This window comes from Eleginops maclovinus, chromosome 15 (assembly GCF_036324505.1).
Source record: "Eleginops maclovinus isolate JMC-PN-2008 ecotype Puerto Natales chromosome 15, JC_Emac_rtc_rv5, whole genome shotgun sequence".
Taxonomy (NCBI): Eukaryota; Metazoa; Chordata; class Actinopteri; order Perciformes; family Eleginopidae; genus Eleginops; species Eleginops maclovinus.
Window position 1 is genome coordinate 8,090,067 of NC_086363.1, and position 14,215 is coordinate 8,104,281.

The window sequence follows — 14,215 nt, forward strand, 5'->3', positions numbered from 1 at the left end:
TGTTCAGCATTTGAGTTACTTCTTTTGTCATTATTTAAAATTCACATGTTCTTTTTTTCCTACTTTTGAAGACCAAGTCATAATTTAGAAACTATATTAAAAAAAATCTGATCACAGATTATTTGTATTTCAATCTTAGTTTCCAACAATTAAAGACATTAGTCATGGAATGATGCTCTGTTATTACAAATGTCTACTGCTTTTTCCACCAATATCTCCAACCTGTTTTGCAGAATACAGTCGGTAAGGCTAAAGGGCTGGTGCTGGTCCATCAGGAATATCAGAGGGGCTTACATGTGTTTGAGGACTGGCTGGAGCAGGAACAGGCCACTCTGGCCTCGTTGTCCCACCCTGAGGGAAACGTGGAAACACTAGAGAAGACACTGCAAGAGCTGCGGGTACAGACATCGTAGAGTGTTGTGCAAGACCCTTGACCTTTAAGACACCATGTTTCACTCTTTAATCGCACTGTTTCTTACCTTTTTTATTTCTCATGTAGCTCTTGCAGGAACATTGCTCAAACGGCCAGTCTTTGCTCTCCTCTGTGCTGACCAGCAGAGAGAGGGTAATCCCCTGGGGTATACCTCAGATCGAGGACCGAGCGCTGGACACCGCCCAGAGGGAGTGGGGGGCCTACCAGGGCCGTCTGGAGGAGACCCAAACCCAGCTGAGCTCCACACTGAGCAGACTGAGGCACATGGGCCAAAGATTCCTGAGCCTGGCCCAGTGGCTGCAGGAGATGGAGAAGGTGGCAAACCTCCGAGGTCATCGGAGGTCAAACAGAGGCACCAAAGAGACTCAGCTGAAGAAGCTCAAGGTCAGAGGAAGATTTCAAATCCATGCTATGTGACATGCTGTTTCTAATAAACTGTGCGATTGTCAGTGGTTTAGATATCTTTAAAAGAGACATCATCCTCTATTATTACAGCACTTTCAGTTTCGATGCCAACTCGTTAGTCTCTCTTTATTTTTTTCACCGTAGAAAAAATGTTGGACTCATACAAAAGTAATTTGCCCCTCGTCAATTATGACATGTGTGGTAGCTTGTATCTATGTATCTGCAGAGTTCTTGCCCAATACCTGCATTTTCTCTTCTTAATAATTGCTAAAGAAATCATTGAGCTATTTTTTTATCTGATTTTTCTTTGAGTGGCAGTCACACCATGTCAGTTCATACAACATTACACCAATTAATCACAAAAATCTCAAAAAGATACAATTCTGCCTTTCAAAATAAAAGTTATGAAGCATCCCAGGGCCTTGCAGTACTATACATCACATTCCCTACTTATAGACACACTCCACTCACAACAAGCATTTGAAAGAAAAGAAAACAGCAGAGGGGGGAATACTTCCCCACAGGGTCACCTCCCTTTGGAGCTTCCTGTCAGTATCAGGATGTCAGGCAGTCGCTGTATTTTCCTGCCGTGCATTTATGTGGACACACACGCACGCACGCACGCACGCACGCACGCACGCACGCACGCACGCACGCACGCACCACCACACACACACACTCACACACCCACATTGGCCCCATTTCTTTTTTGTGTTGTGATGTGTTTTCTGCCCCTTTTTGCCCTTTTATTTCACTCAAAAGACATTTAAATCATGAATGTTGTTCACCATATGGTACTAAAATGACTCTAATTATACTTTTCTCTGTGTGCTTTGTGAACAGGGGAGTCTTGAGGCGGTGCTTTCACGGCAGGGAGAAGTGGATGGCCTCTCCTCTCTGGCTCAGCAGGTTCTGGAGGAAACCTACATCAGTAGTCGGGTCAGTGTTACTGCCACCCAGCTCACTGCCCGCTACCATTCCCTGCTACTCAACATACAGGTAAGGCTCCGTCTGTTCTCTAATTCATTCATAACATTTAATTGGTTGTGTAATTACGTTTATATTTGTGCATCATATATTTGCTCTGTAGAGTTTGAAAAAAATGCATATTTTTCCTATTCCTATTTGATTTCGAGTTTGACTTTCCGTCTTCTCATTAATTGTTAAACCATCTCTTCTATCCAAATAACAAAGTTCTTCTTTTTTATTTCAACGCTACTAGGATTTACCAGTGAAAATGTAGTTGTTCATTGTGATTTATGGTGTGTATGGCAATATGTATAAGTCACTGTGACCTTTATCACCAGCTACTTCACTTATAGAATACATGATGTTTACTATTTTCTTTTAATTAAGCTATAAGATATAAACTATGGATCTAAAAAATGACCTGGTGGAGAGGAAGTCTGAACTTGTGTAATATTAATTTCCTGTGGGTTTTCCTGGAAGATACCTACCTGCCATTATACATTTAAAATAGCTAAACATAAAGCCAACACATAGCCATAATGGACTGGGTATTGGTTTAATCGCTTTTGCAATATAGTCTCTCAATTGTTAAGATAAGGAGAATGTGAAACAGTGTGTATTACCACTGGGATCTCTGCCCACAGTGGGCTCCTCACACATGGTTATCTCTCACCATGGAACTTGCTCCAGTGAGAGTGTATAGTCTTTGTCTCTGTAACACCCCATTGAAGTAGCTTTGAGAGTTAGGCCTGTGAGCCCAGCCTGTGTTGCTGTGTATACTCAGATCCGGCCTCTCTATTTGTCTGCTCCTCTGGGGGGGGCTAAAGGAAAATCAATGGGGCTCCTCTGGTCTGGGGCTAAGGCTGTAATTAAACGCTACAGAAGGCAATCTCACACTCGGCACCAGGAGTGGAAAAGCTTTGCCTTCACTCCATCGATTTTTACACCTTCAGTAACACATCTGAGTTTTGGTGTGCGTGTGTCTCCCCCCTCACTCCCTCACTCTGTTTCTGTGATACTCACACCCCTTCCTTCCTCTCTCAAAATGGACTCAAGCATGCATATACCTACACCCATGCCAGTGTATACAAACACATGACATCCCTCTCATACCAATGATGCTTTTAATTATACTCTTATTATTATGTGAAGTGGGGGCCAGATGGGCTAGAGGTGGGAAGCTGTTACCTCGTCTAGTCAGGAAAGGTGTGCACTCAGCACTATTTGCTAATTGGGGCTTCTCGCCACAGGATTTGCAAGTTGAGTGAATAATGTGTCAAACCTGCAAGAAACCCTCACCATCCTCATGCTGCTATTGACTCAAAATCTCAGTCAAGTGGATAATATGTCGAAAACATTAAAACCCCTCTTCACCTTGTAGTGATGCTATTGACATTCTGAAGATGAATGAGGAGGGGAGAAGTGGATATTTTCTGTTTTGATGGATGATCAGAGAGCTTTTGGTCCTTGGTGGCCAAGATAAAACAGCCCACAGCTTAAAAGAAAGAAGCTCAGACCATGTTTCCTGAATTTTCCCCTGACCAAATCAATCGGAAGAGTCTCACAAATAATTCCAACCTGTGAAACAAAACTTCAAATTCTTTCTGAGGGTATTGGACGTACGAAACTATGTCTGTTCAATTGTTCTAAAAAATGTTTTGCTATCATCTCTTCTTTTTTTTTCACATTTACATTTTTCTTTCATTCTGACCTCTAATCAAATGTATTTCAGGACACGATCAAGCAGCTTCAGGAGGAGCTGAAGAGCATCGAAGAGGCTGAAAATCTCTGCATATCCTTCACTGACTGGCTCAGCTCCACTCAGAAAAGCTTCACAGCGTTAACTAACACTTCTGAATCCCTGGACCGGCTCGCAATGGAGAAGAAGATGAAAAAAGTAGAGGTATTGATAAACCCACATCTGTTCTGTTCTTGCGTGGCTACAGTACATAGTTTCACTGTCATAGTTCTGAAGCTCGATATGCCGGTGAAGTATTTGGATACAATGTGCAGTGGAGTGCTTTATACACCTCCCTGAACAGGTTGCAATAAATCAGCACAGACGTTGGATGATAAACTGATGAGTTAGCAAGACTCCATGCTGTAGTAGAGAATTTGAGCACAAACTCGCATGAGTCGAATATCCAAGCCAGCAGAAATATCCTTTTGCAATCTTGTTTTCTGCCAAGCAACATACGGTACCTGTTAGAGTCATCAAGTGTCCAGATATCTTTGGCAGATAAAATATGCTTTCCCAGTAAAATATGCATGAAGCTCTCAAAATGTTCAGTCTACCTTTTGAATATTTGGCGAGATCTCGAGAAACTCACTGTAGACGCATCATTTTAACAGTTTGTCTTTATGCTGTTTTTGTCGAACAGCCAGTGTAGTAAAGGAGCCCTGCACAAACATACACAAACTGCAATAAATAGAAAATCCCCACTATCTTTCGCTTGGCATAGTTCATATCGAGTGTGTAAAGGATTGGATGAGTATGTGTGTATCGATCCGCTCTTTATGAAGACAAAGCGAGTACCGCTTAGGAGGAAGCGTGGTAGCAGGGAAGAGACCTCCCACGGTGAAGAAGAGGAAGAAGAAGCGCCGGTGTCAGGAGCCTGCTGGCACAGACACTGTAATTGATGCAGTGCCCTTACCGCTTCACAACACACACGCACACACACACACACATGCGCACACGCACACACACACACACATCACCAAATCCGTCCAAAGTGCTAGTAACAAGCTGCAGCAAACTCTGAAACCTGTGAATCCTCAGTGAATTCACACATTTTTCCACTGCCTTTCAGCTACATCTCATCCCTCTTTGTCTTCTTCATAGGCATACACACACATCGAGAAACACATAAATACACATTTACAATACATCATCTGGTGTGGGCTTTGCAGTGTTCCTTGTCTGGGATCGATGCTCTGTCTCTGCGGAGGGACTGAAGACATGCTGTCACCACATGTGTCCTTCCAGCGCTGCAGATCATACGCCGGTGCTTCATCACTTACTCATCCTCCTGTGGTGAGGGCTACAGGGCTTTTCAGAGAGCTGTGATGATTATACATTGACTCAAAGACCAGTAGCCAATAGCTGTGCTAAGGACCATTGGCTGGATTTAGACTCTTTTCGACTCTGAGTTGCAAAAATATGAATCATATAGTATTGTTGCCGCCGGTTTGTAACTTCATTATGGGCTCTGAAAATGAACATACTAGTTAGATGTTCAGAAGAGTGGGCGATACTGTAGTTTAATGCATTTTAATTGCAACATTCTTATGTCTACTATTTCCCGTATGCTGTGCCCACTCAGGGAATATTAATAGTTTCACTTTTCTAAATGTATTTGGTGTTTTATTTTATACAGGAGTTTCTCCCCTAGAGTGCTCCAAATAGCATCCTCCACTCAATGGCTTTTACATAAATTGTACACAGGGCAAAATGCGAAAAAGGGTGTCTCCTCCTCCTAATTAAGCCCCCCTTGACTCCTTCCCCTTTCACTCACATTTCATAAATGTTCAAGGTCATTTTCCCCTTAAGATTTCTGCGTTGTGCATAATACAATACTGTGCTACATACCATACATTTTAAACAGAGACACAGTGACAGCAGCTAACTGCTGCTCACAGGGTCACCTTAGTAATGTTTTCCTGAGTTATTATTAGATAGTGTTACTGATGAACTTGGTTGTCAGCGCCACAGTATTACAGTAGATAATGAAGCCTGAGAACTGATGCAGAATAACTGGCGCACGTCATTTACACCAAGTGCAAGAGATACTTGACATGGATAATTGGCGCTGACATGGTAGAAGACAGTTTACAGCATAAAGGGCACATACTGCTCCGGATCTCAATTCACCACATTTTACTGTCCACTGCTGTATAATAGTATTATCATTAGTCATTTATTTATTATGAAGCAGCTTTCCAGCTTATGGCTGTAGAGAATTGAAAAACATTTCTTGAAGATGTAACATTTGAAAGGAAGATTTTGCACAACCTAAATTTAAAAACATTCCTTTTAATGGTCAACTTAGAAACACATGAATATGCAGGAAATAAATGAGATGAGATGAGACGCTCTGCAGCACGCATAGTGCATGCTCCTATCACATGTGCAGCCAATGTTCCGCTAACACTACTGCAGTGTCTGAGCGTAAGGAGTCGGGACTACCTGCATTCAGGGAAGTTTTGATTTAATTACTTTAGTGAATATCCAGCTAAATTATATAATTTGGTTAATGAGGAGATTATGGCCTAGAAACAAGTACACTCTTTACATCTTTAAAAAAATCTACTGCTAATGTTTGCTAGCTGATGGCATGTGGGGTGTAGCTTGATTGAGCATGCTAACTAAGGAGTTTTAAATCATTTTAAGTTTTCATTTATTATTATAAAACCATTCTCTTTATAACTTAGCTGCTGTATTTTAATGACAGAATTCCTTATAACCCACATTTAAACGCTTACAGACATTTTTAGCAAAAAGTACGTTTTACCTTCTGGGCTGTTATAGGTTGATTTATGTTAACCATGGATTTATTTGGCAAATTAAGGAATTTTGTCTATTTAATTATGTGTTAAATTTGTTATTTTCTGCTGGTATATGACAGATAACCCCTTTATTTCCATTGGATTCCTTTAAATTCCCGTGACAAGATTTTCCATTTAATATTCACTGTAGGCTATATTGCAACTGTATGCCAGCCTTCCTTCAGTTTCCTTTTTCATCCAAAGACAGATGGTGAGAACAAGTTGTGAAAGATATTATTATTTGATCCTTTCCAATGATTCCTCAAACAGTCTTGGATTTTAAATGCAGGGTATTGTCACTGAAAAGGATTCGTGATGTCAGAGATGAGATGAGAGCAGATGTGGAGGAAACTAAATATACTGCAAATGGCAATTACCACCGTCCATCTTGTTTAAGCTCACATGCATAATTGTATAGAATTTGGATATATTGAGTGTCTCCTATTAAGGTCATATATTAAGGCAGGCATATCGGTGACTAGAAATATGAACATGCCTGGAGCTTCATATTAAGCACCAAACATAGACGTGTGTCTGCAGAAGCTGGACTTGTTATATTGTATTATCTGCAGCAGTAACTGGAGGTCTGGGGTTGTTGCATTGGGAAGCTACTCTCTACTCAAGCAATAATAGACTGATGATGAAAGCTAGATGGCGTCCCATCGAGTGGAGGTGTGTGTGTGTGTGTGTGTGTGTGTGTGTGTGTGTGTGTGTGTGTGTGTGTGTGTGTGTGTGTGTGTGTGTGTGTTTGGTGTGTTGTGGTTGCCCTGGAAACCCCTGCAGCTACTGCTGCCTGTTAAGGGTCCTTATAATTGGGTCCTCCTTTCATATTATTCACTGTGGTTTCGCCACAACATGAACTCCCAAGTCTTCTTCACATCTCCCTGTGCAGGTGTCAGGCTACCTGATGGGTTCAAAGCATTTCAAACACACTGCAGGCTGGTCTGAGTGACTGGTGCAGCTCTATAGGTGAAGGACAAAGAAATCAGTGATTTTGTGTTTGAATGTTGAACTCAAAGTAATCCTAGAGCATATGCTGTATGCTACAATTTTGTTATACCAGTACAGAAAAGCAGAATTTTTCTTTAAGTCCACAGTATGTAAGATGCCCTGGTTGAATGTCATTTTGCATAAGGTATTGCTGATAAAAATGCTGAGTTGTATTTCTCATGTTTTTCACCAAGACTCTCCAGTCTGAACTCCAACACGGTCACCGTTTCCTGAAATCACTGAGGGAGCGAGCGGAGCAGGCAGCAGGCTTCCTGGACGAGGCGGGAGCTGAGAGTTTAGGAGGGGAGGTGGAGGCTCGTCTTGCCCAGCTGGAGGAGCTCGCAGGTGGGCTGAGGCAGGAGCACAGCTTTCTACAGCGGGTGGTACTGCTAGCTAAGGAGTTCCAGGACCGCTATAAGGCTCAGGCCCAGTGGCTGCTGGAGACCAGGGCTTTGCTCAGCTCCCCTGTGGAGCCCAAAGCTGAACTGTACCAACGGAGAGCACTGCTGGCTAAGTATAAGGTAAAGCAACAACTGTGGATTTTTTTCAGTCAAACTGTATTTGAATTGAGTACAATATGTAAATGTGTCCATGTGGGGCCAATCACAGCCAGACCTTGAATATATAATTAGCTTAATGTGCCACATTAGTGTTTCTCGATTAACTGCTGACCATGTTTTTGGAGTATAGCAAGGATTTAATAATGATAAATGCCTATGGTATGTTTCAAAAAACAATTGTCTGTGTAGTAGATACCATTGGGAGTATATAAACTAAAAAATGCTAGAAAAACTGGTGGGATCTAATCTAATCTTGAGCAAAGATCCATTACAAGAGTGGTAGCTCAACATAAGATACTAGCATGTTCTCTGCTGTATATTAGAGGATACTAAATAAGATACATATGGTCTGTCTATGTCCCCAGGCTCTATTGCAAATGGTTCAGTCCCATGATGGATCCATCAGGTCCGTGGTGGAGAAAGGAGACACTCTGCTGTCCTCTGTCCACTACCCCTCCATCAGAGAGAAAATGAACAGAATGCAGAGGGACTACGCTGAACTCTGTCATACTGCTATGGTGAGAACCGGTCTTAAGACAAAAGTAGTTTTCATGTTCATTGAAGTAAAGAAAATGCTTTTTCCAATCTAAAGCCTTAACATATGATTTGAAACAAAGGCTATGATCCATTCCTACTGAATGAACTCAAGACTCAGTTTTCAGAAGGTGATTGTGAAGGTTTGTTGCATGTGCTGTTGGTAATCAGTATAATTTGTCTGTGTTTCCAGGTGCATGTGGAGAATCTGGAAGTCCAGGTGAAGGAACAGGAAGCTTACCACAACGAGCTCCAGGATGTGGAGCGCTGGCTGCTCCAGATGTCCAGCAGGATGGTGACTCCTGATCCAGCTGTGGGCGGCAGCCTGGATGCAGCAACGCAACAGCTGTCCAGGCACAAGGTGACTAATCACACTTCTTGATTGTTTTGTGCTCATTTGTCGATTTTGGTGCTCTTTTAAGGAATGAACACTTCTTAAATCTAGTAAATCTTACCTTTGCTTCTAATGTGTGCATGCTATAGCTTCTTTGTTTTGCTAAATAAAAATGTTCTGTATGATTAACTCCGGGTAGCTAAAATCAGACAGTATGATAGTACGTGTTTGCCAATTGTATGATTTCTGCTGCTGAATTAAATAATGCAGTTCCATTAATTACTTTCTGTTACACACAGCCCCATGTCATTGATGAGTGGACAGATAACATGATCCTACATTGTTACTATGTCCTCCACAGGCCATCATGGAGGAAATAGCACGCTTTGAGGATCGCTTGGTGGGCCTGAAGGAGCGAGGAGACCACCTGGTACAAGGCTGCAGTGACCGTGTGCAGAGCAGGCTGAGACAGCAGGTCCAGGCTCACCAGCAAGGCACCAAAGACAGTTACTCTGCCATCTGTAGCACAGCACAGAGAGTGAGTGAGGAGGAGGAGAGGGAAAGAGGGAGGGAGGGAGGGGATGCAGAGGGAGGAAGAGGAGGAGGGAGTGAAAGCTGAGATGTAATCTGTATTTGAATTAGTGAAATGGTTCTCACACATTTATAATGTATGACAAACTGGTGCATTGGATGCATGCTTATTTGCACATGCATCCCTGGATGATTCCACATACGGCCACTGAGAACAATTATATGAACATCGTATGCATTATTACTTTCATTCTCATGCGCAATAATCCTTTATTGTACAAATGGATTTTGCTTTATTGTTTCCATTTGGCGGTGGTATTACTTCTTATTCACTTTATATTATTGCTCTTTTGCTTTTCATGCTTATGTTGCATTCTCTGGCACAAGACTTTCCTTCAGGATTAATAAAGTCTTGTCTAATTTTATTTTACCTGATCTTACATGCATAAACAGACACACACGTTGTACATATCAGTGAGTTTAATATTCAAACAGTCTAGGCATCCACTGAATCCTAACCCATTCTGACACTTAAACCCATCTCTCAAGACAGCCATTTACTGCCAGAATAGAGGGCACCACCAATTAAGGCTGCCAAAGTGCCGCTCAGCAGCAGCCATATTCAGCCAAAATCACTAACTCAATCTCACCATATTAATCTCTGAATATCCTCTGTCAACTCCACTATTTCATGGCTAAGCCAAAAATGGTCACACACCACTATTCAGTAGATCTGGTAAACCCTCTAATCCAGGCCCACTCTGTCATTTTGGCAACCTCTACTCTGTCATCATAGCTCACCTCCCAAGACACCACCTCCACCAGCACTCGCACATCCAATCTGGCATTGTGTGATCCAGCCACACTTAACCAGGACGCTGCTGGCTTCTCTACAACTGCGCCTCCAGCGTTACAATGGCTGCCAACTGTGTCCCAGCACAACACAACACAGCTCTAATATCCCGCCTGCCACTTGCCACCATGCCAGCCTTCTAGCCTTTGCCAAATACACTGGGCGGTTTGCCAATAAGTGCCCCCCTTCTTTCCCGCTTTCGGGCTCTCATATTAACACTGTCAATCAGACCTGGCTGTTTCTCTCTCCCCTGGAGGGCATGGACGCCTCCACATTCAACACCTGTCGAGTTCAACCCCGCATAACTGCCTAGTTGTTCAGCTTTTATCATTTCATTCGTCTTTGGGTTGGCCACGCTATACTGGCTTCAAAGCTAACTTTACCTACAGCATTTACCGTTTGTTGCAAATGTTTGTTTGCTATTTTTAGAAAACATTTTGTACTCTTTGAAGTTGTAATTCTGGCTTGATTTCCTGAAGGGTTTTACGATATGAGAGTGTTTAATCCGGGACGAATAGTATTGAAAAATATCTGTCCGTGTCTTATAGGTGTATCAAAGCCTGGATCATGAGTTACAGAGACATGTGAGTCTCCAAGACACTCTGCTGCAGTGCCAGACCTGGTTGACTTCAGTCTCAGAGGAACCAGAGCCTCCTGCACACCCTCCTCTCAGCCTGGAGATGGCCCTACAGCAGGTCAGTAAGCCCCTTCCCAAGAGTTTGTTATTTTAATAAGACTTTTAGTAATAATATCAAATCTCTTTATGGATGTAAATGTCTCTGGTTTGTATGAGGTTGTGCTGAAAGGACACTGTGATCAGTCAATAAAACCTTATCGTCATTAACGTACTCTACACTTTTGTGGCAGGTCAAGCATGAGCGGGCTCTCCAGGAACAGGCTGGCACTTACCTCCAGCTTCTGTGCTCAGCATGTGACCTGTCCGAGCTGAGGGTCAGGGGGACCGCTGCAGCTATCCAGCAGGTCAAACTGCAGGTCAGTTAGCTTTAGCAAACCTCTAAAGAGGAAATATCATGAAATACTTAATCTTCAGTGATGTGCACAAACATTTGTGGGGCTTAACATCCCATAAACTGTGAAATAAGACATCATGGTCACTTTTTGTGGGCTGCCTCGGTCAAAAAAGATGTGTTTCAACAACCAAGTCAGATTTTTCTAGCCTTCCTATATCTCATGGTCGCTCATTAAAATAATTTGAATAATAAGTATAATGTTTGACAAGATACTGGGTCACAAAGTGATTTCTTTGTGTTTCTGTGTCTAGATTGAGGAGCGTATGCTGCTTTGTGAGGAGGTGGCAGACAGCTGGAGGGACATTGAGGAGCAGAAGGCAGATCTGGAGGTCCAGCTGAGAGAGACAGAGCAGCATCTTCAGAACCTCATCAGGAGACCCGCAGAGCTGGAGCCTAAGATTGCACAGAACCAGCTGGACAAGGCACAGGTCCGTGTTTGTGTGATTCTCAAAAATGCTTGTTGTGTTTATTTTACAACAACACTGTATGTCATTGTCTATGCAACCCTTTCAGACTTATCAAGTAATTCAACTGTGAAAATCAATTATCTCTCCTAAAGGAATTCCTTCAGCAGATTAGAGAGAAACAGTCTGAGGTAACGCATCTGAGTGAAGTCATTGGTCGGCTGTCAGACGGACAGGTCTCTCCTGCCCTGGAGGAGATAAGGAGACTGAGGAGAAGCTGGATGGATCTGGGCCAGCAGGCAGAGGAACTTGAGTCCCAGCGCGGGGAGGACATGCAGCGAAGTGTGGAGTACCAAGAGATTGTTGTCACTGTGGAGGAACTCTTCCACCAAGTGTCCAGGGAATGGGACTACCTCGCAAGGTATCCAGCTGTGATGTTTCAGTTTGGCAAAGAAGTTTAAACATATTGTACTTATATTCCTGAGTGGTGTATTTATTTTTTGACATAGCCATTCAGTATTTAAAATGTACAGTAGTATTATTTGTGTGAGAAATGCTTTTTAATTTGTAGTGCTGTGTCAAATTTCCTTGTTAGTTTCTACACTATTTAGTTAACCTCCTCTGATTTAATTTACCCAAGGTTTATTTGCCTAAAGGTTCGTCCATTTTAGGCTTATGTTAGTCAAAAAAATAGTTTCAGTGTTGTTTAAAACGATAATGTTTTTTCGTTTTTTTATTATCAGAGTATATTGAATAGCAGTTATGTGAATGCTTAAAAGACTTAGAATAGCGAGCAATTTGATGTGATGTAAAGCATCTTTTTAAGGTTGTGCTGAAGGACTGTGACAGATCAATAACTAATCATCATTAACGTTTCAACAACTTTTCAATTTAAAGCATACCTACATCTGAAAAGGCGGACAACTCCAGCTTCGTGCTCAGCAACGCAGGAGGCTACGGACGTGACACCGCAGGCTCAACTGCCAGGCAGAGCATTTAGCAAACTTGTAAAGCGGAATCCTGAATATTTGCAATGATGCCAATTTGGGGGTTTAGCACCTAAACTTGCAAACGAGTTGTCAACTTTTTGGGGCAGCCCGGTACACAAAGAGCAACGCGTCAGTATTTAGTTAATCTCTGGTGCTTTAAAATATTGAATATAAGTAGTTGATCAGATACTGTCACAACGTGAATCTTTGTGTCGGTCAGGGAACGTAGCTGCTTATCGTGAAGGGTGACAACAGCTGGAGACATTGAGGACGAAGGCAGATTGGAGGTCCAGCTGGAAGACAGGACTTTCAATTTAGGGACGAGGTGAAAGATTGCCAGCCGAGTCAGAACAAGGCAAGGTCTGTTGTGTATCTCAATCTTTTCGTTTTTTTGACAACAACACTGATTTTGTCATCCCAACCTTGATTATCACTAACAACTTGATATTACTCGGAATCTTCAGGCAATAAGAGAAACGTCTGAGTTTGAGTGAGTCATTGGTGCTGGAGAGTTTGCTGGAGAGAGATCAAAATGAAGAATGATGATCGCCACTAGCGGCTTGTAGGTCGGCGGGAGGACTGCAGAATGTGGGTAAATGTAGTCACTGTGGGGACTTTCCCCGTTAGGGATGGACACTGTCAAGGTAGCGTGTTTTATTTCAAGAAGTTTAAATATTAACTGTATATTCCTGATGTGTTTTTGATTTTTTAATGCCATTCAGAAATATTAATATATATTGTTGTAAATGCTTTTTAATTTAGTGTGATTGAATTCAATGCATTATTATATGTATGCGAAGGCCTATACTACTGTATAGACCGGATGTCCCTCAACCTATGCCTATGTGTGTCTGTAGGGCTGACACGGAGAGTACCAGTGAGCATCTAGAGGCCCTGAGGAAGCTCTCCAGTGATCTCGAGGAGCAGAGAGCAACTCTAGAAGACCTCAGAGACCAGAGACAAGCGATCCTGCCTCGACTCAGCCTGCTAGACAAGGAGCTGGTCAAGCAACAGGTGGAGCTCCTTTCTCGTTCTCCTTCTTCAGATGGAAACATATGATAATGTTATAAATAGGTCCAGTTTTATACCACATTTTTCCTTTCACTAGGTTGGTCATCTGGAGCAGCGCTGGTCCCAGCTTGAAACCCTGATTCAGCAGAAGATCCAGGACTCTGCTCAGACACTCGAGGACCTATCGCGGGTTGAAACCCAGCTGAGGGATGCCCGGGAGTGGGTGGAGGAGCAGCGGCCTGCTTTTACCTCTGTGCTGAAAACCAGCCCACCCCCCGACCTGGCTCAGAGTTTCCTGTTCGACCACCTGAGTGTGTGTGTGGAGCTGGAGGCCCGTCAGCAGCTGCTGGGCCAGGCAGTGAGCGAGGCCCAGGCTGTGGCTTCCAGGCTGGGGCTGAGTGAGAAGAGATTCCTGCAGGAGCTCGTTGAACAAGCCCAAACTGAGGTGGATTGTCTGGGGGCTCGGGTGACCCAAAGGAGGAAGTACCTTAGCAAGGTAAACAGCTGGATTTTTGTATTGGATGCAAGTAGAATTTTAATTATCTCCTGATATGTGGAAGACATATTTAACCAACATGTTAGATCATACAGTAAGCTCAAAATGGTAAATTCTGTATCTCCTGAAT

At 42.8% G+C, this 14,215-nt stretch overlaps 1 protein-coding gene across 1 annotated transcript in view; it reads left to right on the forward strand.

Annotated features, from left to right (window-relative positions):
• syne1a (spectrin repeat containing, nuclear envelope 1a) overlaps positions 1-14,215 on the forward strand; it is a 114,093-nt gene that overhangs the window by 51,511 nt on the left and 48,367 nt on the right. The window contains exons 65-78 of the mRNA XM_063901626.1: positions 234-398; positions 500-817; positions 1,682-1,837; positions 3,540-3,710; positions 7,537-7,863; positions 8,268-8,420; positions 8,630-8,797; positions 9,132-9,308; positions 10,703-10,849; positions 11,022-11,147; positions 11,437-11,613; positions 11,745-12,010; positions 13,436-13,592; positions 13,687-14,085. Of these exons, the coding sequence (XP_063757696.1) occupies positions 234-398; positions 500-817; positions 1,682-1,837; positions 3,540-3,710; positions 7,537-7,863; positions 8,268-8,420; positions 8,630-8,797; positions 9,132-9,308; positions 10,703-10,849; positions 11,022-11,147; positions 11,437-11,613; positions 11,745-12,010; positions 13,436-13,592; positions 13,687-14,085 (2,907 nt within the window). The remainder of the gene's footprint in view (positions 1-233; positions 399-499; positions 818-1,681; positions 1,838-3,539; positions 3,711-7,536; positions 7,864-8,267; positions 8,421-8,629; positions 8,798-9,131; positions 9,309-10,702; positions 10,850-11,021; positions 11,148-11,436; positions 11,614-11,744; positions 12,011-13,435; positions 13,593-13,686; positions 14,086-14,215) is intronic.